The sequence below is a fragment of the Mustela nivalis genome (assembly GCF_964662115.1).
Source record: "Mustela nivalis genome assembly, contig: HAP1_SCAFFOLD_2753, whole genome shotgun sequence".
NCBI classification, from domain to species: domain Eukaryota; kingdom Metazoa; phylum Chordata; class Mammalia; order Carnivora; family Mustelidae; genus Mustela; species Mustela nivalis.
Window position 1 is genome coordinate 6,195 of NW_028133912.1, and position 26,065 is coordinate 32,259.

The following is a 26,065-nucleotide window of genomic DNA, read 5'->3' on the forward strand; positions in this document are numbered from 1 at the left end:
GGCATGGCCTTCCGGGTGGGAGGCGGCTGGGGTTCGAGGAGGGCGAACTTCCCTGTAGGCAGCAGCTTGAGAAGGGCCGCCTGTACACGGAGAGGCCTCGAGATGCTTTGGGGCAGAGGTCCTCATGACCTTCCCTTACACTGGGGGATGGTGACACATTTAAGAAGCCCGGGAAATGGCCAGGGACTGCTGGGATTTCAAGGCCCATTCATTGGCCTTCCTGTCCGGCGCTTTGCCTTCCGTAGTCCAGTCACAGCCCGGCTTTCCCTTAGGAGGATATCCGTTCCTGGTGTGACCCAGGAAGCGCGCACCGGTGTCAAGCCCTGTCCTGCTGTGCTACACATCTCACCCCTTCCATTGGTCTGAACCTAGGAAGGCGAACAAGACTTAAGTGCCAGTGGGCCTCCAAGAGTGGGGGGGGGTGCCGTGTGCATGGTAGGGGAAAGCAGGAGCCCCTGCGTGCCAGGCCTGGAGCTCCATCAGCTTGTGGCTTATGCCCACATTTGATCCATCCTGCAGGCACCCTTGCAAGAAAGCTAGAGCCATCCTGAGGAGAATGGAAGCAGAACTTTATTCTTCTTGGCTAGGGAGGAGAACTAGCGGGGGGTCATGCATAGTACCCCCATCCCTCACCCTCCCAGAACCAAAGAAGCTAGGCAGAGCCACCAAAGGGCTACCTCTGCTCGCCTCTCTCCTTTGCCCAAGTGGAGGCAGGTGAGTGCAACGCAGGGGTGGGGTGGCTGCAGTGATGGGGCGGCCAGGCCGGCCGGGGCTCTGGGGCCGAGGAGACTGGGGGCGGGGTGGGGGCTGCTCAGGTTGGGGGCATGGGTGCGGGACACGTCTCGTCCTGGGTCTGCCGGCCAGTACAGGCAGAGCTCAGGGGACCAGGACACGGTAGGGGCTGCCTGGGACGTGCTCGTCACCCCACTTGACCACCAGCGTGTACTCTCCCTTGTCCTTGAGCAGGTAAGACACGCTGTAGAGCCGGCTGCCCACGTGCTTCACCAGGATCTCCTCGCAGGGTGTCCGGGGGCCGTGCACCCCCACCAGCAGCATGTTGTTGCCTGGCGGGGAGGGGGCCTCTGTTCCCAGGCTCACGTCTCCTCCCTTCAGTGGAGGCCGCGCTGACCCCTCTTTGTGTCTCGGTGCCCTCCCGCTGCCACCCCCATCCGCGGAGGGGGGAGAGCCCTTCCTAGTGTTGCCGGCAGCCCCGCTCCCCTCCCGGCAGAGGCAACTCCCGCTTCTCCCAAGCCACTTTCCTGAGGGGTAGAGAAGATGGCAGAGAGGCCCAGATGGGAGGCACCCCTACCCCACCTAACCCCTTCTTCCCATGTTCCTGAACCCCAGTCATCCACTCTTCTCTCTGGCCTGCTCCTCTGGATGGGCGGGGGCGGGGGCAGGGGCACCCACCTGCTTTGCTGCAGTCTACTGTGAAGCTGCTCTTTTGGCCCACGTAGGCCTTGCTCAGCCCCAGGCCCTTGGCCAGCACCTTGCTGGCATCCGTGGACCCTGCCCCCGGGGCCCCATGCTGGGGGGCACCGGCAGCCTTGGTCAGGGAGTCCACGAACACCGATGATGTCTCGTGCAGGCTGTGGTTGCTGACGAGCCGGGGACCTGCAGGGCATAGCCCGTTAGGGCACTGACAGGTGGCCAGAGGGCCAGGCTTTGGGATGGGCACCAGAAGTCTGGTGCAAGGCTCACCTGTGACTTTGGCCTTGAAGGGGCTGCCCCCAATGTGGTAGGGGCCACCGTACTTGATGGAGATGAGGTAGCTGCCAGGTGCCATGGGCGTATAGGTGACACGGTAGCCCTCAGGACACTCCTGGCAATCCATCTTCACCTTGGAGGGCCCGTCGATGGTTACCGACAGGGCGCCCGCTCCAGCATTGCTCGTGTTCACGATAAACTCAGCTGGGCTCCCTGGGGGCAGGGGAGGTCAGGAAGAGCTGGCCTGCACTGCTTCCCCAGTCCCCGACTCTCACGCCCATCCCTCCGGCATAGCGATGTCACCTCTGCACACCGCCTGCTGTCAATGAGAACCTGGTGGAGGGGCCCTGGCGGCGGGGTCCACACCCTGGAAGCCACATTCACTGACCTACCTGTGACACCACCTTCCAGGCCGGCTCCATAGGCGGACACCAGGCCCGGGTCCCCTCCATGCCCAGGTTCCCCAACGCGGATCTTGAAAGGGCTTCCAGGAATGTGGGTGCCGTTGAACTTGACGTCGATCAGGTAGACACCATTCTCCCGTGGGATAAAGCGCACGGCATACTTATCTGAGGAACAGAGGAGCACGCTGTGGGCCTGAGGTCCCTCCTCCAAAACCAAGCAAGTGGCCATCTGTGAGGAGGTCCCCTTGCCCCACCAGTCCAGCTGGACCACACCGAGCAACCACAGCCCGCATCCCAGAACTCCTGAAGCCGCAAGCAGCCCACCGCTGGTGCTCACTTGGACGGAAAGCCAAACACCTGGCTCTCTGCTTCCCTGAAAAGGTTACCATGAAGGCCATAGTCCTTACACATGGACAGGGGCACATACGCGACAGGAACCTGAGGTCCCATGGCTGTGGAGGGGCAGGACCAGCTGTGAGGCTAGTGACATGGGCTGAACCAGCTCTTCTCACCTCTAGGCTGCCTCAGACCTATATGGCAAGTGCCAGGCCCTGGCTAAGGAGTGGGCCAGCCCCGTGGCTAGACTTGAGGTCTCTCCCCGAGGAGACAGCGTCACACCGCCCGCTGCAGGCTTTCTCCTTCCTAGCCGCTGTGGCCTCTGAGCCAGACACAAAGCCCCGGCAAGGGCTTGGGTCACGAGTGGGGGGAGGGTGGCCCGGCTGAGGGAGCCTCGGGGTCCGGGCCCCGCTTCCGGGTCTGTGCGTCCTTCCGCACTCTCAGTCTGCTTCCGGCCGGCTGGGCAGGCCCGCTGCTCCCAGCAGGGCCAGGGAAGATGGGTGGGTGGCCCGGGCGGGGACAGGGCCTCACCTTGGTCGATCTCTGTGACATAGCACTCCTCCAGGGCTCCCGAGGGGCTGTGCACCTTAGCATCGATCGCCCCCTTGGCCCCATTCAGGCTGACTGCAAAAGAGGCTGGCTGGTTGACCTTTAGCCCTGACTCCTGGAAGCACAGCAGATGTGGTTAGACAGGGTGGCTGGGCACGGGAGAGCAGGGCCCCAGCAGCAGGAAGGCCCCTGGGGTTACACTTACCCATCTGGCGTCCAATCTGGTTTAAAGAGGGAGAGCCACTGATTCTTGGGGGCCGGCAAGCTACACACACATGCACCCACCCCCAGATCCACACTCTGCAGCCATACACCCAGACAGCAGCAATGGAGGGCAGCCCCTCCCCGTGGGCAGCCCTCAGCCCTGGCAGGCTATCCCTCTTTAAACCTCAGCCCTGGTGCTCAACGGGCACAGGCTTCTGTTCAAAGCCTTTAGACCTGAGACACGAGAAAAACTCCACACAGCGGGCAGGGGTGCTTCCTGCCAACCCCAAGCATGGGCTGCACCCGGCCAGAGCAGAGGCCCGGCGCCCCGAGCTGGGCTGGGCGGGTCACTTGACACAGGGCCAAGGCCGGCTCTGTGCGGCGGCTCTGGTCTGGCCGGGCCCAGGAGCCCCAGGCAGGCGGTTTCTCTCAGTGCCTCACCTGAAGACTAGAAACAGTAAGGCGGCGGGCATCGCCAGACGGAGAAGCCACAGGTACTACGAAGGGGCTGTCAGGGATGTGCTCCTCGTTGAACTTGACCGAGACCTCGTAGTCACCTGGGCAGGGAGAGAGCACAGAGGGCATGCTGGAAGGCCCCTGTCTGTCAGTGTTTATGCCTCCCACCTCCCACAGATGGACTGGGCGACCCTAGGACCTCAGGGTGGAGGGTGGGAGCAAGCCAGAGCAGCCCACAACCAGGGGCTACCGCCCCCAACCGCAGCCAAGCTGTCAGTACCTGGCTCCTGGACCACGTAAGCCACACCACAGGAGCCGTCCTTGCGGTCCTCAAAGGAGATCTCGGCCTTGCTGGGGCCCTCAACAGCGATGGCCAGGCCCCCAGCACCAGCTTCCCTGGTCCAGATGCTAAATTCAGCTGTGGGAAAACAGGGTGTCCTCAGAGAGGTCCTCAGTCCCCTGTAAGCCCCACTGATGGCAACCCGGCTGCTACTTCCACACGCCCCCTCCATCCCCCAGGCTGAAGAGCAAAAGGCCCTCAAGGTGCAGGGCTACCTGGCATGCCGGCTTCAGCCCTTTCCAGGCCAGGGCCTCCAGCACGAACTTTGTGGGCTCCCCCTTCCCCCAGTGGCCCCACGGTGAACTGGAAGGGGCTCCCGGGCACGTGCTGGCCCTTGTACTTGACGCTGACCGTGTGCACGCCCATCTCGGCGGGCACGAAGCGGATGCAGTAGGTATGGTTCTCCCCTTCCACAATCTCAGCCTCGTGGCTCTTGCCTGATGGACTGGTGACCTGTGCAGTCATGTCCTGGATGCTAATTTCTGCAGGGAGGGGGACAGCCTGGTGAGCAGGGGTCCTGGGCCCCACCCCCTCTGCTTGGGACCACCTGGGCCTGGCTCCCTACAGGTCCTACCAGGGATCTTCAGGCTGAGGTCGCAGTGACTGCCCACGTTGGCCACTGAAGGGGCTCGTCTCCGGCGTGTGATGCTCTCCTTCACCCGGCCCTCTCCCGTTACCTTCACGGAAAAGGGGCTGCCTGCAGGAAGAGAGCCCAGCCCGCGTGTCACAGGTTACAGCTCTGCGGGAAGGCTCTGGTGTGCGGCATGGGCGGGGGTGGGGCACGGAGGCTCAGTCACGGGGGCTGTGCGTGGGTGCCGCACTCACCAGGCACATGCTGGTCAGCGAACTTGATGTTGATGATGTAGTTGCCAGGCTCTGTGGGGCAGTATGTGACCCTGCAGGTGCCGTCCTCTAGGTCCTCTGTGTTGATGTCCACCTTGCTAGGGCCCTCAATGGACAAGCTCAGCCCGCCGTAGCCTGTGGAAGGCATGCCGCTGAGCCGGGGGGGCCAAGCCCCGGGCTCCTGCCCCAGCTGGTGAGCCGCCACCACCTACCGGCATCACGGGTGTCGATGATGAACTCTGCAGGCTCAAAGGTGCGGCCTTCATGGAGGCCCTCGCCTGAGACCCGCACGCGGCTGGCATCCCCGATCTCTGACTGGCTGATCACCACGGGGATGGGGCTGCTCGCCACATGCTGGCCGTTTTTCTTCACGTGCACCAGGTGCTCCCCTGTCTCCTTGGGCACGAAGGAGATCCCTGGGCGCAGGGCGGGGCTGTCAGCTGGGGAAGGGCACGCCCTCCCCTCACAGCCTCCCTCCACTCCAGAAGACCCGCCCCTCCACCTCTTACCAACGTGGCCGTTGCGCAGTCGCTTCAGCAGGCAGGGCTCCTCCCGGCCGGATGGGGGCACCACCGTGGCGGTCAGCAGGCTGAGGTCCGTCTCCGAGATGTTGATGGGGATGTCAGCAGCAGAGCCCACCTTCAGGTGGGACATGCGCATCGAGTCGTCACCTGCCAGGGGACAGTCACTGTCATGCCCAGGTGCGAGGGAGACTGTGCCCACCTTGCCACCTGCCCACCTTTGTCCCTGCTCCCAGGGTCACCCACCTGTGACCCTGGCGGTGAAGGGGCTGCCTGGGATGTGCTGTTCATTGTACTTGACCAGGATGCTGTAATCGCCTGGCAGCACAGGCAGGTAGGAGACGCTGCAGGTCCCATCTTGGTTGTCTGTGCAGCTGATTTCTGCCTTGGATGGGCCCTCAATGGCCAGGGACAAGCCCCCTAGAGAGAGTCGTGGGTGAAGATGAGAACGGCGCGGACCGCTGGGAGGGAAGAGCCCCAGCAGGCCGGCAGGGGCCAGGCAGCAGGGTGGGGAGCCCCAACTCGCAGAGCATCCCCCTTGTGCCCAGCTCGCCACTAGATGAGGGTGGGGGTCCCTCCACACACAGGCAGGTTAAGAGCAGAGCTGCTGCTCACCCTCTCCCGCGTCCTTGGTGTTCACTGTGAAGACGGCAGGCTTGTTCACCACTCCGTGCGTGAGGCCAGGCCCGTAGGCCGTGACGTGGCCACAGTTGACGTAATCCACATAGAACTGCAGGGGGCTTCCTGAGGCAGGAAAAGGGGCCATGGGGAATGGGGTCTAGCGTCACCTCTCCAGGCCCCCCGCCCCCTCGCGAGGCGGGGCCAGCGGGCCAGAGGCACACCTGGGATGTGCATGTCATCGTAGCGGATGTCCATCTCGTGCAAGCCAGCTTCGCTGGGCGCGTAGCGAACAGTCACGGTGCCATCCTTGTTGTCGGTGATGGCTGGCTGTGCCACCTTGCCCGAGGGCATCCTCACCTCCCCTGCGGGGTGGTGCGGCCAGGGTCAGGGCTCCTGCTGGCAAAGCCTGGCCCCTGTGACTCCCAAGCTCCCTCCTGCTCCCACTCACCTGTGATCTCGCCTTTCTTGATGGTGAAGGGGATGACAAGGTCGAAGGGCCTCAGGCTGGTGACGTCCAACCCATTGACACCCATCAGGGGTCTCTCCGGGGCCTGCAGTGGAGACAGAGGGCCCAAGTGAGGGATCGCAGGAGGAGAGGAAGTCCCCAGGGAAGGATCTGGGGGTCCCTCCTTAGGCACGGCAGGATGGGGCCTCACAGGACACCCCGTTGGCCGGCCCCCAAGCGCCCCCTCAGGCCAGGAGAGCCTGAATGAGGCAGGTGAGGCCGTACCCAGGTCTGCTGGCCTCCCTGGGCATACGTGTATGGTGGGGCCAGTTGCTGAGCCCGAAGTGGGGGTTGCACCGTGGGCTGGTCCCCGGCTAGAGCCTGTGGAGTAACATAAGAGGGAGAGAGTGGTGTCACAGAGGGCAAGGACAGGGCCAGCTCCATCGGGACAGAACCCTCAACCCTGGCCCCTCCTGACCGTCACTTGGAAAGGACTGTTGGGCACGTGCTCGCCACCAAAGCGCACGCAGATGACGTATTTGCCCGGCTGGGGAGCTGTGTAGAAGATGTCAAAGGTGCCGTCCTCGTTCTCTACCACGTCCACGTCCGCCTCCGTGCCGTCGGGTGTGCACACGGTGCAGGTCACCTTGCCTTTGCCTGCCGCCTTGGCGTCAACCGTGATCACCGTCTCCTCCCCAATCTGGATGGTGGGGCCAATGCCAGCACCTGGTGGGGCAGGGCGGGTCCCCAAAGGGGGGGCCAGCGTGTGAGCACGGCACCAGAGCTGTTCCCATCTGCCTGCCACCCGCCCGGGCCTCTCATTGCCACCAAGCGCAGCCGCCCCGGCCCCGCCCCCACCCCCCCAAAGCTGGGACGGTGAGTGGTTTCTCAGAAGGCAGGAAAAGGTTCCCCAGAGCTGCCTCAAGCCAGGGAGTCCTGTCTTGGGGATAGCCCTATGTGGGAAAGGCCCGATGGGTGGCACACAGGTGTCTGGGAGAAAGGAAGGGGCCCAGAGGCCCGAGAGGCCACCACTGCCGTCAGGACACGAGCGTTTGCCGCCACCTCCCCCACCAACTCAGCCTTGACCAGTGCCGTGGACCAACACCAGCGCCCTGGCTGGGTCCGCAGCCGCCTTCGTCCCTGCAGCCTGGCCCTGGGCCCCAGCGCGGTGTGCGGGTGCGGTGCGGCAGGGTCCTGCGGCAGCGTGGAGGTGGGGGCGTGACACTGGCCTCCCGCCCCCCAGGCCTGAAGGTGAAGTGGAGTTTCCTGACGACTGAGAACACGCGCTCGACCGCAGGCTGGAGGGGAGGGGCGGCCGGGCGCCGGGCAGGCGGGGAGCCGGGAGCAGGGAGCGGGGAGGAAGCGGGGGTTAGCGCCCAAGCAGCACGGCACAGCAGGCAGCGGCAGCACCCGGGGGAGACGGGGACGGGAGGCCCAAGCCACAGCCACCACTGCTAGCAGCCTCAAGGGCCCCAGAGTGCCCGAGGAAAGGGGAGGGACAGTGACGTTATGGTCTGAGCTCTGCCGTGAAGGCTCAGGGGGCTGTGGCTGCAAGGCCTGGCGGTGAGGGCGCTTCCTATGGGGAAGCAGCGGAGAGCACCAGACCTGCTCAAGGGCCTTTGGAGGGGTACCCCTGCCCAAGGGCTCCTGCCGTGCTAGGCTCTCTCCAGCTCCAGACTGGGCCACCTGCTGCCCACCCTGTCACCCACCCCACTCTCAGCTGGCGATCTGGCCCGCCACCCGGCTCACGGCTTGGGCCTTGCCTTCCCGGTCCGTCCAGCTGCTCCCCCTGCCCGCGCGGTCCATCGGCAGGTCTCAGCCGCCCCGACCTCACACTACGCTAACCAAGTTGGCTGTCCGCTTAAGCCACATCACCACCAGCCTGGCCCAAGCCATCGCTATGACTAATCCGAAGGTGACTTCAGCTCCCCTGCCGGGCTCTCTGCCTCCATTCTGCACACACTGGCCACATAAACTGTGACCACTCTTCTGGCCGAGTCTTGGCCCTGCTCCCCTGCCCTAGGCACGCATGCCTGTCTTTGGAGATCCTGGAGCCTGTCCTTCCGGGCCACTGGACCCCTGTCCCGAGACCCTCATCACCCTCTAAATCTTGTCCTGGCCACCTCACCCAAGCTCCAGGGTAACTGTCACCCCTTACTGGTGTCCCTGGCATCCCTGGCTGGGGCTAGAGCTCCCCTCCCACGCCCGAGCAGGAGAGCCTTCATGCCTGGTTGGGCACTATGCGAATAACGTCACTGCTGAGGGTGCGGGGTAGAGGGAAGGAGGCAGGGAGGGCGGGCAGGCCGCCGAGTGCACTTTGGGGCTCTGAGGCTGGGCTGGGCCCTGCCATGCTACCCGCCCAAGCAGGCGACGCCGCTGCTACTGCACTACCAGCCCGCCCCGCCCACTCATGCAGTCTGTACCTCCCCCCACCGGGGACACGGAGGCCCCCGGGAGATGGGGCTGGAAGTCTGTGGATCTTGCCAGGGCTGGGGACTCCCACTGCTAAGGGGAGACCCCTTGTCCCCTCAGCCCACGCAGGAGCCCTTGCCACGGAAGGACGAAGTGAGAAGAAGGCAGGGCCTGCTGCCCGCCCCCGGGGCTTCCCCAGGGAGCCAAGATCCCCAGACCCCAGAGGCCCCCGGTGGGGTGCTTCTCAGGACGCACCTCACCCCAAAGCTCTCAGCTGCAACCCGACATCTCGGATGGGGAAACGGAGGCCCAGCGAGAGGGAGGGCCGGAGCACTCATGCTCCGCTCTGGAGGCCGCCCTGGGCACTAACCCTCCAGCGCCCCCGTCCCTGCCGAGAGCTGCAGCTGGAACTGCCCCGGGAGCCAGCCCGGGAGAGGAAAAGGAAGCTGCCCTCTGGGCAGGAGGGGCATCGGGAATGGCCCCAGCAAGCAGCTTACCTAGCCCGTGACCTCCGATTGACACTGAGGTGAGAGGGCAGAGAGCAAGGAGAAAGGTCAGGTGAGTCACTCAAGGGGGCGGCCCCCACTCCCACACGCCGCCCCAAGCAGCGAGCCCTGGCACACAGGCACACCCAAGCCCCGTGCTGAGCGCCGCGGCCGCCAGCGGGCTGGCTCACCTGTCACGGTGCACTTGCTGGCGTCCCCGGTGGGCACGGCCCGGACGCGGTATGGGGAGAAGGGGATCTCGTCGCCGCCATACTTGATCAGGATGGTGTAGCGGCCCGTCACGTCGGGCACGTAGGCCACGGTGTACGTGCCGTCATGGTTGTCTTGGATGTGCGTCTTCTTGGGCTTGCCCTCGGGGTCCTGCGTGGTGGAGTGCAGGGGGAGGGGTGGTCAGCTTGAGGGCAACCAGGCCCCGGGGCGCCTCAGATCCACTCGGAGGAGCAGAAACCAAGGGGCAGCCTCCGAGTCCTTTGACTGCCATGGCTCAACAGGGCTGCCCGCACCCGGAGTCGTCCGTCCTTTCCTCAGCCACGGCCGGGATCCAGAAGGCAAGTCCCAAATCCCAGATGCACCCCTGCGAGACAGGTGGGAGCTGGGGAGCCTGGGGCCCACCCTGCTGTATGGCCATGACCGCCGCTTGGCTCCCGCCCTCTGACCCAGGGGCCTGCTCAAGCACTACCAGGAGCTCCCCTGGAAGATCTCGAGGTCCTAGCCTTATACCTGACCCGTGAGAAGAACACTACTGGTGGGCCAGATGAGGCACCCAAGGCGTGGGTCACGTGCACGGAGTGGCCTGTGCCCACCACCACCACCCTAGAGGCAGGGGATCTGGCCTCACTGGCCCAGCTCCCAAGGGAGACCACAGCCCCGGACTGGTCCGCTCATCCTGGTCGCGTGCCCTGTGCTGTGCACTGCACTGGCCTAGGTCCCTCCCGTCCCCTGCCTTCTCTGTGGCCAAAGCTGCAAGCTGGCCGAGCCAGGTGGCCGCCCAGGCAGCCAGCTCACCGTGATCTGGACGGCTAGCAGGCCCTCTCCCGCGTCCTTCGCATCAATGGTGAACTCCACAGGCAGGCTGGCGGGCACACCAGTAGTATTGAGCCCAGGGCCACTGGCCTTCACCTTGCTGGCATCATGCGTAGGCAGCACTTTGACCTTGAAGGGGCTGTTGGGCCAGGGTGTTACGTGAATGGTCAGGATAAATCGGTGCTCGGCCCGGGCCCCTTCCCACAGGCAGCAAGCCCCACCTCTCACCTGCGGGGAACCTCTTCCTCCCCGTACAGCACCGAGATGCTGTAGGGCCCCTCCCGGCTAGGCACGTAGTTTACGGTCTGGGTGCCATCAGCATTGTCCACGACGTCCACAGGCTCCACCAGGCCTGGTCCCAGTCCCAGAGAGAGATTCAGCCAGTTTCCTGGGACCCCCGGCCCCACCACACTGGACCACCGAAGCTTTGGCTGGATGGGCCCTCTGCTCCCACACCAGGCCTCGACCTTGCTTTGCCCTCACCTGCCCTTCCCAGGGAATGGTCCTGAGCTGCTGTGACACTAGATACTAGTCTGGGGGCCACCTTGGAACCTTGCCCCCCTTCCCTCCTGCCACATCTGCTCAGTGGCCGAGTCCTGTTTCCTGGTGGTCCTCTGTCCCTGGGCACTGGCTTCATGGCCACCCACTCCCGGTCACTCAAATGCTCACCTTTGGGCCCCTGCACCTTGACTTGCAGTGGGGCCACACCAGCCTTGCTTGTGTCTACCTGGAAGGACTGAGGGAGGTTGGCGCGGACCATGCCAGGGCTCAGGCCAGGCCCAGAGCACTTGACCTTGGATGCATCTGTCACGTCATGCACAGGGACCTTGAAAGGACTGCCTGTGGAGCGGAGAAGGGTGACCGCTGTGTGCGAGAGCCAGGGGCCGGCACACGGTCCCAAGCCAGCCCTAGCTACCCCGCCTCCTCACCTGGTACTTGGTGGCCCCCGTAGGTGACATTAAGGCTGTAGGTGCCCGCCTCGTATGGGACGTATTCGACCGAACAGCTGCCGTCCTTGTTATCCATGCAGGACATCTTGGCCTCCGAGGGGCCCTCCACAGCCAGGCCCAGGCCCCCAGTGCCGGCTCCCCTAGTCCAGATGGACAGCCCGTTATCTCCTGCGACTGCAAGGCCCATCACAGCCCCTGCCTCCCAGGCGCCCGCTCACCTCGTCTCTACGGTAAACTTGTTGGGCTTGTTGGTGGTCCCGCTCTGGATCCCTGGCCCGTGGACACGCACTCGGGAAGGGTCACAGCCCTCGGTCACAGGCACCTGGAATGGGCTGCTGGGCACGGGGCTGCCGTCATAGGTCACGTCCACAGAGTGGAGTCCTAGAGGAGGGCGGGCCAGGTCAGGGGCAGCCGAGGCTGCCCCGTCTCTCAAGCCCCGTGCCCTGGGAGCCCAGAGCCCCGGTGCCTACCATCCTCATATGGCGTGTACTCCACTAGGTATGTGCCATCACCGCGGTCCCGCACGTAGGTCTCAGTCAGGCTGCCCGAGGGGTTGGCCACGCGAGCCTTAACGTGTGGCCCTCCGGTCTGGGTCAGAGCCCGGGCATCCACGCTGAACTCCGTAGTGGCCTCTCGGAAGACACCTGCAGGGGCAGGCACGGCGGGGAGGCATGGGGCTCCAGCGGCCCTAGCGGCACTGGGGTCCCTCTGCCCCCATGCCCCATGGTGAGGCTTCACCTTGGCCCTCGACCCCAGGCCCATAGCACTGGATGCCTGCGGTGTCCACGGCGGGCTCCACCTGCAGCTTGCTGGGGAAGTTGGGCACAGGCTGGCCGCCGTACTTGATGGTGACGGTGTAGGCCCCAGGGCAGAGTGGAATGTAGGTGATGGTGTGTGTGCCATCGCCATGGTCCTGGATGTGCACCTCGGCTGGCAGCCCCGCCTCTGAGCGGATCTCGATGGTCAGCTCCGCACTGCCTGCACTCGAGCAGTCTACGTGGAACTGGCCCGCCTCCCCAGCCGTGGCTCGCTCCAGCCCGGGGCCCGAGCACTTGACTTTGGATGCATCGAAGCAGGGAACCACGTGGGCCTTGAACGGAGAGCCGGGGATGTGGGTATCGGCGAAGAGGATGTTGATGTTGTAGTCCCCGGGTTCGGTGGGCACGTAGGACACGGAGCACGTGCCATCTCCATTGTCTAGGCACTCGAGCTGGGCCTCACAGGGGCCCTCCACAGTCAGGCCCAGGCCACCCACGCCGGCACCCTTGGTGTCGATGGTGAAGCGGGCAGGGGAACCTGCACTGCCCCCCTGCAGCCCGGGCCCAAACGCCTTCACCTACGGCAAGAGGGGCGGGTCAGGAGCCCAACCTGCGTCCCCTCCCTGACCCCCGGCCCAACCGCCCATCTCCCTTCTCGTGTTCTGGCTACCCTCTCCCATCAGCTAGGAGCCCGGCTGGGCCCATGCAGGGCCATGGGTCATGAGGACAGAAATGAGAAACAGGGAGGGTGAGCTTGGAAAAGAGGAGGTGGCCCCCCACTACCCAGTTACCTTGCTAGGTTTGGTGGGGGGCAGGGCTTCCAGAGGAAAGGGGCTGCCGGGCACAGGCACACCGTCGTAAGTCACCTCGACCTCATAGGGCCCCTCCTCTCGGGGCACAAAGCGCACCACACTGTTGTCAGCACCCAGACCCGGCTCCACCTTGCAGGGCACTGCTGTGCCCGAGGGGCCCGTGATCTTGGACGCCACTTTGCCTTGGCCACCAGCACCCTTCGATTTGACTGTGAACTCCTGGTCCTTGCCGACGTCCACTTCTGTTGAGATGACAGAACGAGGGAGAGAACTATGACATCCAGCCAAGGCAGCCCCTGGGGCAGCCTCAGTGACTGTGATGGAGTCCTGGCTACTTACTCTCTCCCAGGCCAGACACCTTGATCTTGCTGAGGTCTAGGCTTGGAGACACCCCCACCGAAAAGGGGCTCTTGGGAATGGGATCCCCTCCGTAAGTGACATTGATGCCCACTGGACCCTGGAAAGGGCACAGAAAGGCACCGCCATGAGTTAAGACCTTGGTCTCCCTGGCCCATATCTTCCCCACTTAGGCACAGAGGACGAAGGGTGAGAGAAACACGGGCTTTGCTCCCCTGCCCCCAGCCTTCCATTCCATGCTGGCTCTGTCCCAGATGGGAATCAAGAGTAGGTGGGAAGCCCTCCAGAGCAGCCCACCCAGCCCAGCACTCGAGGAAGCCCACGCTCTTGGTAGCCGTAGCTGAGGAGTGCGTGGAAGTACCTGCTGCACGGGAGTGTACTTGACCGTATAGGTGTTGTCATGGTGGTCGATGATGTCCACATCACGCACTGCGTCCCCCTTGGCCAGCCCTGAGAACTGGACGTCCAGCTTGCCTTTGCCAGCAGCTTTGGCATTGACCGTGAAGTGGGTGGGTTTGCCAAGCTCAACACCTGAGGCAACACGGTGGCCATGTAAGGGGACCTCACCCCTTGCCTTCTCGTGGCCCCCCGACTGCCCCAACCGGGTGCTGCCCATGCTCACCAGTGCGACTGAGGCCAGGGCCCTCGGCCTTCACCTTGCTGGCATCATGGGAGGGCTCCACCTTGACCCGGATGGGACTGGTGGGTGTGGCCTGCAGGGGGGTGGGAGGAGTGTGGGTCAGGGCACAGCCGTGCCCCGAGGTGCAGCACTGTTAGGGGCTGGGAGCCGCAGCACCCACCTGGTCAGCAAAGAGGACCATGATGGTGTAGCTCCCGGCTCCGCGGGGCGTGTACTTCACTGTGAAGGTGTCATTGTCATTACGGATAATGTCAAAGTCAATGTCGGCCTCAGTGGGGCCCACCACACCAGGGGCGCACTTGATGCCGATGCTCACATCACCTGCGGTGGGGGGTGGGAGCAGAGGCTGGCATCACACTCGGACTGCTCACCTGCTTGCCCTCCCACTCCGGGCAGGGCCTTACCCTGGCCAGCCTCGGTGCAATCCACGGTGAAGTAAGTTGGCTCATGAGCCTTGAGCCCAGTCTTGGCCACTCCCGGGCCATATACCTTGACCTTGTTTGGGTGGCTCCCGGCTCCCACATTTACCTACAGGGCACAGTGGCAAGTGCGAGGGCATGAGGAGCCTGGAGAAGAGGCTTTTCTCCTCACGGCCAACAAGCACACAAAACGGTAAGCAGTTTGGTGGTTCCTCAAGTGATTACACAGAACGTGACCGTCGGGCACAGCTGCTCTACACCGACGTACAGACGTGTTGGGACAGGGGCGCTCGCACACCCCCACAAACGCGTGTCCTCGAACGTTCACAGGGCGTCATTCACAGCAAAACACCCACGCAGTCCACCCACACTGTAGTATTATCATTCCAGCCACAAGCGGCAGGAAGTTCTGCCTCGAGCTGCAGCCTGGGTGACCCACGATGACAGTGACCAGCTACAAAAGGCCACCTATGGATGCATGCGTCCACAGCAACCGCCCCGGACAGGCAAACCCGCACAGCCAGCGCGCAGATCAGTGCTTGCTTCGGGCTTGGGGATGGCGCGTTGGAGGGCAGAGGACTTTCTTGCTCAGATGATGCAAATGTCCTAACTTTCCGCTGCGATCATCGCTGTCTACCTCCCAATGTTCTCAAAAGCACCAAGCCGTACATTTGACATGGGGGAGCTGTATGGTGTGAATTCTGGCCATCAGAGCTGGGCCAGGCACAAAGCAGGCAGCCAAGGGAGACGGGCTATAGGGATGCTCACCCGGAAGGGGCTGTTGGGGATGCTGACGCCGCCCCAGGACACCATGGCTGTGTGCTTCACGGGCTTCCTGGGCACGTAAGAGCAGCTGTAAGTGCCATTGCCGTTGTCCTTGACTGTTGCCTCCACGGGGCATCCCTCATTGTCCTGGAAAGCAGGTAGGAATGGGCAGCCCGCCGGTTGGCACCCAGGCCTGGGCACCCGCCCACCCCACCTCACCACTCCCAACACAGATGGGCACCCCACCTGGACTTGGACCCGGAGCGCGCCCTTCCCACCATGCTTAGCGTCCACCGTGAACTCGGCCAGCTTGTTGACAGCCACACCCGTCTTCTCCAGTCCAGGCCCACGTGCCTTCACCTGATGAGAGACACCGCCCGATCTCAGGGAACCAAGTGCAGGCCCCCAAAGACCCAGAGCAGCGGGAACACACCGTTGGGGATACCAGCCCAGCCAGGCCTCCCAAGTCCCTAAGCAGAGGCAGAAGGAGGCCGAGAGCCAGGGCAGCAGCCCATGCCTTTTACCCTGTCTGGGTGGAAGTCCTGGGGTGCCTCACGGATGTCAGCCATGAAGGGGCTGAGGCGGATGTCTTCACTATTGCATAGGACGTGCACAGCGTACTCGCCAGCCTCCTGGGGCCAGTAGCGCACATCACAGGAACCGTCACCCTTGTCGTCACATTCAATCTTGGCCTGTGATGGGCCCTCCACCGAGAAGCCTGACAACAGCCACCAGTGCCATCAGCGCCCCAGAGCCTCAGTGCTGTGGCTCGTTACCCTCTGTCCTCAGCCTCCAACTCACCCAAGGTGCCGACGTCGTCCCCAATGGCCTCCACCACGAAGTCTGCTGACTTGCCAACGACGCCACCTTCTAGCCCGGGGCCCCAGGCTCGCACCTTCTGATTGCCACACTCCGTGCCCACCTTCACCTCAAAGGGACTGTGAAAAGAGCCACACACAGGAGTGCTAAGGGCCCAGCAGGGGGAGAAGACTGCTGCCTGGGCTCTGAGGGCTCTGCCCAGGGCCTCACCTGCGCCCGATGTTCTGGCCACCCCACGTGATGGTGACAGTGTACGTGCCGGGGACCATAGGGTAATACTCGAAGCCATAGACACCGTCCCCCAGGTCCTTCTGCTTCACACGCTCCTCGCCCTCTGCCCAAGACAAGGGAGGGCCTCAGACTTGCCCAGCAGCCGTCCCAGGGCCACTGCCACCTGTCCCAGCTGCAGCCCAACTTACTGGGACCCTTCACAGTGACCTTCAGCTCCCCACTGCCAGCACCCTTCGTGTACACCTTGAAGTCCGCCGTCTCTTTCACCCGCACCCCCTTGGGCTGGAGACCGCGGCCAACAGCACGGCAGGCACCTGGGTTACAGGCTGTGGGGACAGGGCCAGCTAAGTCATCGGGAGCTGGCCCTGGGTGACCCCACCCTTTCCTCCCACAGGGCTGGGCCATCAGAATCAGGGCATCCCTCCGAACATGGTCCCCCCAGGACAGTGAAGAACTGTGACCCCAGTATCTGTAGACCAGGCCTCCTCCCAGCCACTCCACGCCAGCTGTGGGCCCCCCCCCCAGCCCGTCCCCTCCCAGAGGAAGACAGATCCAAGTACCGTGGCCCCTGTGGGCAGAGCAGAGAGCAGCAGAGTTCTAAACAGCTGGAGCAGGCTCTTCCGAAGGTGAGAGCGTGGAGAAGAGAGACGGAGGAGGGCGAGAGAAGAGGAGGAAGGGCCCGAGCAGGGGACAAGAGAGAGCCCAGACAGTGGAAGCACAGAGGCCCAGGCCAGGGGCGGGAGCGCGGCGCCCCCTAGCTGCCCCCTCCCGAGGGAGGCCCAGTCTACAGCGCCCCCGCCTGGGGGCAGCTGGGACCGGCCTACCTTGGCCGACAGTGACAGTGTAGGGGCTGCGAGGGATGGGCACGCCAGCGAAGGTGACGTGCACCGTGTGGACCCCCTCCATGGTGGGCTGGTAGCTGCAGCGGTACATGCTGTCACCCCGGGCCTCCAGCTGAGGCTCCACAGTGCCTTTCTGTCCCGTAGGGTCCTGGATCACGACCTCCACCTCCCCCGTGCCGGCTCCTGCCACAAGGGACCGCAGCTCAGCTCCCTACCTGGTCCTGGCCCCTCCGCGCTCTCCTCCCGGACGGGCCAGCCCAGCAACGGCCTCCTCACCTGCCGTGAAGATCTCAAAGTAGGTGGTCTTGTTGGCGATGTTGCCACTGGGCTCCAGGCCAGGGCCCTGGGCGGTCACTTTGCTCGCATCACCCTGGGACTTGTCCACGTACACCTCGAAGGGACTCTTGGCGATATGCTGGCCAGCAAAGAGCACGGTGACCTGTCCCCAGGAGGAGCGGACAGTGAGGGCAGGGTCAGGGCTTTCCAAGCACCGCCTCCCCTGGCAGCCTCCCCCTGGGCTGAGGGCTTACCTTGTGAGTCCCAGTCACCTCGGGGACGTACCACACAGAGAAGGTACGGTTCTTGTCATTATTGGCCGTCACCTTTGCCTGTGGCAGGAAGGAGCACATGAGTCCCTGCCCCGAGCAGAGGCCCCGCCCCATGCTGCCACCTGCTTGACGGCAGCCCTACCTCTTCCTGGTGGCCTGCTGGGTCTTCCACGTACACCAGCACCTCCCCCTGGCCGGCGCTTCTGGTCTCCACAGTGAACTCTGCGCGCTTCTTCACCATGTTGCCCGTGGGCTCGATGCCTGCCAGGCAGGCGCTGGCAGCTCGGAGTCGGCTCGCAGGCCCGTCTCCTCGCCCCGGCGCACCGCCCCCCTCAGGCCAGCGCTCCCCCCCTGCCGTCACCCCATCGGGAGTGCTCTGAACTGGGTGATCTGATTCCGAGTGAACCCTGGCCCAGCACGCACAGCCTAGTCTTATGCCCAGCTGCATTCTTGCTGTGGGACAGGCCTAGGTCTGTTTTTTGGAACTCTTGCTTGGGTCTGCCACGGCCCTAGCTCCCATTCCACACCCTGGCTGGGTTTTGTTGATAGTCCCGTGGCTGGGTCGTCCCTCCCTGACTTCACTCCACCTTGCACTCGGCACTTCTAGCCCAGTGGCCAGTTTTGGCCAGTCCAGACCCATCGGCTGGACGCTGACGGGGCATTTGATAACCTGGCCCCCGCGTGGCCGAAGAGCTCCCAAGACCTCCAAGTCCCGCAGGGGTGAGGTCAGCTCCCAGGGCATCCCCGGCCCGATGGCTCACCTGGCCCGTAGGCTCGGGCTTTCTTGGGGTTCAGTTTGGGCCGCAGGGGGGCTCCTGGCTTCAGCTTGGCCTTGGGGAACTGGGACAGGTAGGTCATGACAGAGTGCTCGTCCACGTTGGGATCCACGATCTCCTCGGGGGTGATCACCTAGCAGACGGCACACAAGAGCCACGTGACCTCCAAGCCGTGCGACACCGGTCTCCACGGGCACCACAGTGCCCCAGAGGGCTCCAGGCAGCTTGGCAGGGGCTACCTGAGGGATGCCCAGCCAGTCATCAGCCTGCTGCATAGCCTCCCTTGCGTTGTTCACAGGCTTGCTGGCGTCCCACGAGTCCCAGTCAGGACACAGGCCTGCGGCACAAGGAAGGCTGTGAGATGGGGGGAGGCACCCACGGGCCCCCCTAGCAGGCGGTCTCCCCCTCCCCCCTCACCTGGGGCACAGCTATCCACAAGGGCGCCCAGGGCCCTGCCGCTCTGCCAGTCCCGGCTGAAGTTGGTGATGGGCAGCTGCGGCAGCTTATTCTGAATCCAGCCCAGGAGCCGCTGCTTTGGCGTCTGCTTCTTGGCTTCCTCGTCCTCCTCCTCGTCCCACATGGGCATGGAGATGGAGTAGTGCAGGATCAGGGTCCAGATGAGGCCCAAGATCAGCTTCAGGTTCCCGTCCACGATAGCCTTGCTGTCTGTGAGGAGAACGAATGGCAGCGCTGAGCGGGCAGGGAGCCGGCCGCGGGCATCCCCACTCGCTCAAACGCACAGGCTGTCGGGCCACTCGCAGGTGGCACAGAGCGTGGCAGCAGGAGGTCCCCAGGGAGGAAGGAGAGGCTCCCCGAGGGGGTGGCCTGGGAGTCCTGCCCAATCTGCTCAGGGTCTCTGGGGGGAGCAGAGGAGATGAAGGAGACTTCTGAGGGGGGGGAGGAGACCCCCACACTGACATGTGGTGACAGCGGTGTTGCTGGAGGCCCTTGGGACAGGGGGGCCTGGAGGAAGGACCAACAACAGACCCAGGCTGCAGACAGGGCCCGGGGAGGCCTCTGGAGGATGCCCCTTCCCCTAAGGTGCTTCGCAGCGGCCCATCTCCAGAGAAGCAGGCAGGAGCAGCAGCGTGAACCTGGAACCTTGCAAGTGCAGAGAGGAGACCCCCGACCTGACCCCGGTGGGGCGGGGGGGGGGGGCACGGGGCCGAGGAAGAGGAAGGCTGCCCTCGGGGCAGTTGGGAAAGAAAACTGTTGCCTCAGGCTTTGGTGGGTGGGTAGAGGGCCACAGCAGGCAGGGGAAGTAGAGGCGTTGGGCAAGGACCCTTTGAGTGGAGGATGTGAGCCCCACCCCCACTTCCTCAGTTCGCCTCCACCTCCCACAGACCCTAACCCAGAGTAAGCCTGGGGAGGGCAGGGCTGAGGACAAAGGAACCCACGGCTGGGCCCCATGACACCCAGGGTTATGGTCAGGGCACATTCCAGGGACCCCCTGGCCCAGCCCCAGGAGGAGAAAGGCAGAACTGATGAGCCTGGGTGGGGTACTCAGGGCCCCAGCTTGGGTGGCAGCTGGGGTGGCAGAAGCCATGGGTGGGGTCCGAGTCCTGCTGCCTCAGCAGAGCTCGCCCGCCACCACCTGCCCTCCTCACCACCTAGCGGGGCACTGGGCCTCAGGCGGGTGGCGGCCAAGCTCACCACAGGGGAAGTGGTTAGGGCGGGCACCTAGCCCCCTGTCACCATGGCAACCTCTCCAGGCTCTGGGCCCCACCCAAGGCACTTCTGGGTCTCAGCTTCCTAAGGGTGGGGCCCTGAAAGGGGGAGGGCTTTCCGAGGGACACGAGTCCTGCACCCCCAAAAAATCAAGAGAAAACACTTGTCTGATGAGTCAGCTTGAGGGTGGAAGGAAGGGGACGGACACCACCGAAAGGGTCAGTGGTGGGCAGCCTCCGAACCCGGCAGGCAGGACCTCGAGCACGGGCTGCGCTGCTCACAGCAGCCTCCCTGTTCCCAGACTGAGGTCGGTCCCGGGTTTGGCACTACTGCCTCTACTGCCTCAAGTATGGCCCCAAAGAGTAGGCGGGGCTGGTGGAGAAGGGGCTTCAGGCTAGGGGTGACTGGAAGTTTCAGAGAAGACCAAGAGCACAGGACCAGCCAGAGCTTCCTAGTAGCGCCCCCCATCCCGTCCAGAGTCCTGAGGGAACGTGGGACACAGAAGGCCAAGCGCTTCAGCTTTAGTGGGTTGGGCTGGGCCCTCCCCCTGGTCCATAGGAGGCCAACCTAAACCCTCCTCATCCCCCTCACAAAAGAGGGAGGGCAGACAACGGGGGCCCAGGGTTGGGAGACAGCCCGGTTGGATGGCCCCGCCCCATCCCACCCCGTTTCCCCAGCCCCGGGGCTAGCCTGCCCCCTCCCTCCCCTAATCACTGCTGCTTTCCAACATTTTTTTGCCTTATATGGCAAAGCTCTGGGAACTAGGCCTGCTCCAGCCAGCTCACTAGAGGAGAAGAAGGGAGGAGGGAGGAGGAGACCCCCCCCAGACAGCTGGGGTGTGGCCTGCCTCCCCACATCCGGTTGCCCCCCCACCCAAGACTCAGAGATGACTCAGCTTGGCTAGACTGAGGCTGGGACTGAGGGGTGGGCCTCAGCCCCGACTGGCATTCCAGAGAAAGAGGTGGGGCCCTGGAGACCTGCCCGCTGAGTGGCTGGGGGCACCTGAATCCTGTGTCCCTCAGACTCTCTGGCTCAACAAGGCTCATGACCTTAAGGACAACTGGAAGAACAGTAAAGAAAAGAAAGCTCTCCTCCTTCCGCCCTGGAGTCACCAGTTCTGGTGCAAGTCCCTGAATGGCCCCCACCCTGAGAAGACCCCGGGATGTCGCAGAAGGTCCAGTCAATGCAGCCTCACCAGCCCAGTGACATGACCCTGGGTTGGCCACCAGCCCAATGCATGCTGGAGTACCTCCCAAGAAGCTCGTGTGCTCTAGATGCAGAAAAGCAAGTCCTAAGTGGAAGCAAGAGTTTGGCCCAAGCTCAACGGTGACTTGGTGTTTGAGTGGACTACAAACCAGTTCCCTTCAGCGCCCTTTTGCTAGCTGTGGTCCTCTCTGGCCCCAAGTTTCCCGAGGGGAGATCTAAACTGGGGGGTTGGAGCCATCTGCAATGTTAGGACTCATCTCCCAGGGCCAAAAAAAGCCAAGCGCCCTAGACAATGGGACTCACAAGCTCCAACACCCTGTGTGAGAACCACAGGAGCGCCTGAAGGTTAGAGGGCCCTTCCCAGACTGCTGAAGAGAGTGGGGGCTGGAGAGCACGGGACTCCCCCTCCTCAGGGATGGGGCACCGGGCGCAGGGCCAAAGCCCTACGGCCAGTGCCCGCCTTCCGCAGGCCCTCTCCCACCGCGGGTGCAGTGGCGGGGGCGCGGCCTGCGGAGGATGTGAGCTCAGCCTGGGCGCGGGCCAGCCGGGGTACGGCGGGCGGGGGCGCGTAGCGGTCTGCACGCCCGACCAGCCTGCCAGCGCGCCTTTGTTCTCGAGGCCTGTGTGTTGGAGCCCGGGGGCCCCGGGGGGGCAGCGCCGGGGCTGGGGCGGGGGCTAGCTAGGAGGGGTTGGCCCAGGAGAGAAAGGAGGACGCGTGGAGCCCCCGCCCTCAACCTCGACCTTCCCGTGCCACGGGAGCGACCCGTGCCCTCACCGATGGACACAAGCTTGATGCTCTCGCGGTCCAGGAATTCGAGCGCCACGGACACGTTCTCGAGCTGCATCTGGCGGAAGGTGGGCCTCTGGTTGTGCTTGCGGTGCATCTTCTTCTGGCTGAGCACCTCCAGCAGCGCGATGAGCCGCAGCCCATCGCTCAGGTCTGTCTGCAGATTGGCGATGCGCTTGCTCACGCACTTCAGGTGCTCGTTGCACCAGCGCGTGAACGTATTCTGTTGGATCTTCTTCCACGGTGCGTCCTCTGCCAGGTCCTTCTCGGTGGCTGGCATCTCGGCGTCTCGCGTGTCAGCACCGCTGCCCGGAGCCGCGCCTGCCGCGCTCTGGCCCGCCCGGGAGTGGGAGCTACTCATTTTGAGGCGCGAGGAGCTGAGGGGCGGTGCTGAAGCCTAGGCGAGGGGACGGCCCCTTAATTAAAGTTGCAGGCACCTCCGCACGCAGAGGGTGAGGCAGACAGCGGAGATTGTGCTGCGGAGAGAACGAGCCCTTTAAATGCGGGCGGGGGGGGGGCGGGTTCAGGGGGTGGAGCCACAGTGGGCGGGGTTGTGGGGTGGGGCTTCGGGCCGCACCCGCCCCGCCCCGCCCGTCGGAATGCCTCCTCCCGCCCCCAGTCCTGGCAGTTCGGACCCAACCCCGACACTCCGGGCTGGGTGGTTGGACCCTGAGTGGGTAAAGGCGCACCCTAGTCCCCGTGGCCTTGCACCGTCACTGCAGGAAACGCTGCAGCAAGAAAAGGCTTAGCCGCGTCTGGCGTTGGACCACTTGGCCTCCGGCACGCAAGCCATACAAGGGACTTTCCTCCTCCTAGGCCCCTGTGGAGGAGTGCGGGGTGTTGTTCCTGGTCACGTGGGCTCCGCCCAGTGCCCGCAGCCCCCGCCCCCTCCCCGCCCCGGACTCGCGCGCCTGGGCTTCCCCCGGCCGCACCCGGACACAGCCCGAAAGGGCCTGGTCCCAAGAGCGGGCTCGTGGAGAGGCGTGGGTCCCAGGCCATGCGCCGCTGCGAGCGCTTTGCGCGCGTGCCCCACGCCGGGGAAGCGGCCGCCTCAGACCCTGGTGCCAGGCCTGCCTTCCCGGTCGACGCGGCCCTGGCCTGCGCACCTGCGCCTGGCCGGTCCCCACCACCTCCCTCCCTCCTCTCTCCGTCCCGGAGGAAATGGGGCACTGGGCCAGAAGGCCGCCGGCTCTCCAGGAGCAAGCAGCCTTGCAAGGGACTGCGCGTGCCAGTAGGCACTGGCCCACGGCCGAGGGAGGCGTGCAGATGGCGAGTGTACGCCTCCCCCACCGTGCCATCCACCTGGGACGCTGGGGGTTTCCTCTCCGGTTGGAATGGGAGTGGGCCCCCAATGGCCCCAGGAGGAAGCCTGGCAGCGGGCGGGGGACAGGAGGAGCCTTCCAGACCCAGAGGGCCGGCCCAGGAGGTCCAGTAAGGCTCAGCAGGCCCTGAGTACTTGGGTCTCGGTGGGCTTCAGGACCCGTGGCACTGCAGAGGGGGCCCCCAAGGACAGGGGTCCGGGTACCGGTGTGGGTGAGCCATGGGAAGCTGTAAGGGCAACGGCAAAGCTATTCACTCAAAATCAGCTCTGGTAAATAACTCTGGAGACGGTGAGGAGGGTGCTGTGGGGAGACAGACCAGCAAAGGCATGGAGAGGCAAGAGGCCTGTTGGGGACGCTCACTGCCACCCTCTTCAGTCAAGAGAAGTCAGCCTACCAGGGGTTCATCCCAAGTGGACTCATTCCTCCCAGTCCTATGTACCCGCCCCCCAGCAGGATGTTCCCTTCTTCATGCCTTTCGAGGAAGGCATGACTCTCCTCCTTCTACTTGCTCGTTAGATCGAACGTCAGATTAGTAGTAAGTCATCGGATAGAGAGCAGTGGGAGAGGAGGCACTGGTCAGCCAACGCGTCATGCCCAAATATGGCTCACTCTGCAGTGGGCCTGGGTGTCCGCATCACCCTGCCCTCCAGCTTACTGTCACCCCATTGCTTTTTCCACACTTGAAAAGTTCCCAAGGACAGAATTACGGTAAGAACTGATTTTCTTTTCACTAAGTGCCATCGACTGGGTCATCTGTGTTCACTCCATAATCTTCAAAGACCAGGGAAACTGAGTCAGAGTAACCGATCAGTAGTCAGCCCCAGCAGAAAAGGGGACAGAAGCTGGTTATCCTGGCTTCCAGTGCTAGGCTTTCCCTATTTGGGGGAGACAAGGTAAGTGGGTGTAGAGGATTTTTGTCCCCAGGAAACATAGTATCGCCACCAGATGGCGCCCCATCCCAAAGCCCCCAGATCGGGCAGTCCTTGGAAACCAAAATCCAGCTCTTTCATATTTTCCCTTATTTGGAGTAGATTCTTTTCTTGGATGTTAGACACACCCCGCCCCCTAGCCCACCCCGGGGCCCTCAGACCCCAGGCCAGGCCCTCCTACAGGGGCGCTTCGGCTGGTGAAGAAAGCTGCAGAATGGCACGGTGGGTGAGAAGAGACCTGGTCTGGAAGGGCAAGACCAGGAGCAGCAGGCGGGGACAGTCATTTCCTGAGCTCCCACCTTGACCATGTGGCTTGGAGCACATGCAGATGGACCTGCCAGTGGACTTCACCTACTTTTCCGGGACCCAGCTGGCAAGGGAATCTGGGGATGTTGCTGCTCACATCCTGGCTGGCGGTGAACATCCAGCTGGGAGCCAACCTGGGACAGGGCCCAGCCAGGGAATCTGGCCCATAGGAGGAGCCCCTGCCTTCGGTGCCTGGCCACACCCCTGTCCCAGCCCCCACGGAGCGCGGCAGCGCCTGAACCAGCTCCCCTGTGCCCAAGGCAGCTGGTGCCAGCGAGGAAGCCACTGTTGCCTTCCCAGGGGCCATACTGGCTGTGGATTGTCCTCCCTCCAGGTGGCCACTCACTCTCAGCCCACACAATGACCTGCTGTCGGGGGCCCTTCTTCCCCAGACAATACTGCAGTGGCTAGCTCACTAAGTGCCACCCACTTAGCCTATGTCCTGCCAAACACTCAAGACACCGTCTCTCTGAGGGATCCCTATGGCCGAGGGTTCCCACAACCCTGGGCATAGATACACCTTCCCGGGTGTTCCCTAGTTTTAGGGGAGGCAGCCCCTGGGTACCGCATCCCAAGCTCATGAATCCCAGCGGCGCCTGGCCTGGGCGCGGTTATGCGCCGGCGCCTGCGTTCTTGGCGCCTCTCCGCCCTCCTTCGTCACCCCGGTTCCCGGTCCGCAAGCTGCCCGTGACCGTCTCGCGCGGAGGCCTCACCTGCTGTCCCTGCGGGCGGCCCACGACTGCGGGGGTGGCGCCGGATTCGCCTCGGCGCCCGCGCCCGGCGCCTCGGGATTCCGCTGGCGTCCGCTGAGCGCCGCGCGCCTCCACGCGAATGGGCCGCCGCTGCCCGCCTTCTTTTTGGCCGCACCCCCGCCCCGCGCCCGCCCCGCTCCCGCCCCGCGCCCGCCCCGCGCCCGGCCCGGCGAGAAAGCCTTAATTGGTAAAATCGCCCTGGAGCCGGCGGGGGTGGGGGGGGCGCGCCGTGAGCTCAGGCGCTTGGGCCGCTCGGCGACGCCGCCAACCCCCACCCCCGATGAGCTCAGCGCCCGGCGAGGTCTGCCTGGGGGTGGGGGTGCTCGCCTCAAGATCCCGCAGGGTCCACGGGGCCCACATCTCAGCTGAGCAGGAAGGGCCAGTCCCTCCGGGGAGCCGCCCCTCCCCCACCCCGTCGCGGGGCCCCAGCGAGTGCCCCAAGCCTGAGCTGGCTGGGCAAGTTGGGTTCTGCCCTCTGGGAGGGCGGGGGGCGGCCAGCGGGCCGGTGCAGGCGTTCACTGAGCTTCTCCCACCCGCAAGGCCACAGTGGGGCAGGGACCCGAGCCCGGTGAAGAGCCAGCATCCCGGCTACCGCTGATTTGGCCTCCGCTGGGTGCGGAACGCTCAGGAGCACCACCGGGTGCAGGCACGAAGTCTGGGAGTGCGCAGAGGGGTGCCGCCGAGAAGAGCCGAGGACTGGTGCACTGGGTGGGCATGGTCACGCCCTGGCACTGCCAGGCTCCCTCTTCCTCTTCTCCAGGCCTGTTTCATGGTGGCTTCAGATTCAGCTCAAATGTCATTTCCTTGGGGA

General features: G+C 64.2%; 1 protein-coding gene across 8 annotated transcripts; it reads right to left on the reverse strand.

The window, feature by feature from the left end:
* Positions 1-548: 548 nt before the first annotated feature.
* FLNA (filamin A) lies at positions 549-25,378 on the reverse strand. Of its 8 annotated transcripts, none has more exons than XM_082751248.1 (49): positions 25,216-25,361; positions 22,635-22,765; positions 21,934-22,421; positions 18,702-18,950; positions 18,524-18,621; positions 18,270-18,417; positions 17,651-17,769; positions 17,491-17,568; positions 17,237-17,399; positions 16,943-17,143; positions 16,307-16,444; positions 16,098-16,221; positions 15,870-16,006; positions 15,593-15,786; positions 15,315-15,428; positions 15,072-15,215; positions 14,289-14,412; positions 14,045-14,205; positions 13,867-13,957; positions 13,606-13,775; positions 13,227-13,344; positions 12,867-13,129; positions 12,056-12,407; positions 11,788-11,961; positions 11,536-11,698; positions 11,297-11,457; positions 11,037-11,207; positions 10,596-10,719; positions 10,350-10,506; positions 9,515-9,704; positions 9,336-9,359; positions 6,905-7,152; positions 6,712-6,807; positions 6,430-6,532; positions 6,203-6,343; positions 5,976-6,104; positions 5,607-5,780; positions 5,349-5,510; positions 5,052-5,255; positions 4,822-4,974; positions 4,571-4,693; positions 4,212-4,478; positions 3,937-4,074; positions 3,642-3,757; positions 2,979-3,111; positions 2,100-2,276; positions 1,702-1,920; positions 1,411-1,614; positions 549-1,064 (listed from the first exon to the last, which is right to left on the reverse strand). In XM_082751248.1, exons 3-49 carry the CDS (start codon positions 22,304-22,306, stop codon positions 877-879), a joined length of 7,698 nt encoding a protein of 2,565 aa, XP_082607374.1. In that variant the 5' UTR covers positions 22,307-22,421; positions 22,635-22,765; positions 25,216-25,361; the 3' UTR covers positions 549-876. The 8 variants fall into 8 exon arrangements, with proteins under 8 accessions (XP_082607374.1, XP_082607370.1, XP_082607372.1 ...); XM_082751244.1 differs by having other exon boundaries at positions 12,056-12,653; XM_082751246.1 differs by lacking the exon at positions 9,336-9,359 and having other exon boundaries at positions 12,056-12,653; positions 25,216-25,378.
* Between the last annotated feature and the right edge of the window lie 687 nt (positions 25,379-26,065).

Excerpts from the sequence above, each read along its gene's own strand:
- FLNA (XM_082751245.1), bottom strand. The coding sequence starts at position 22,306 with ATGAGTAGCTCCCACTCCCGGGCGGGCCAGAGCGCGGCAGGCGCGGCT. Across the intron at positions 17,144-17,236 it reads CTTTGAGATCTTCACGGCAG|GAGCCGGCACGGGGGAGGTG; the intron begins GTGAGGAGGCCG and ends CCCTTGTGGCAG. Across the intron at positions 3,758-3,936 it reads TTACGTGGTCCAGGAGCCAG|GTGACTACGAGGTCTCGGTC; the intron begins GTACTGACAGCT and ends CTCCCTGCCCAG.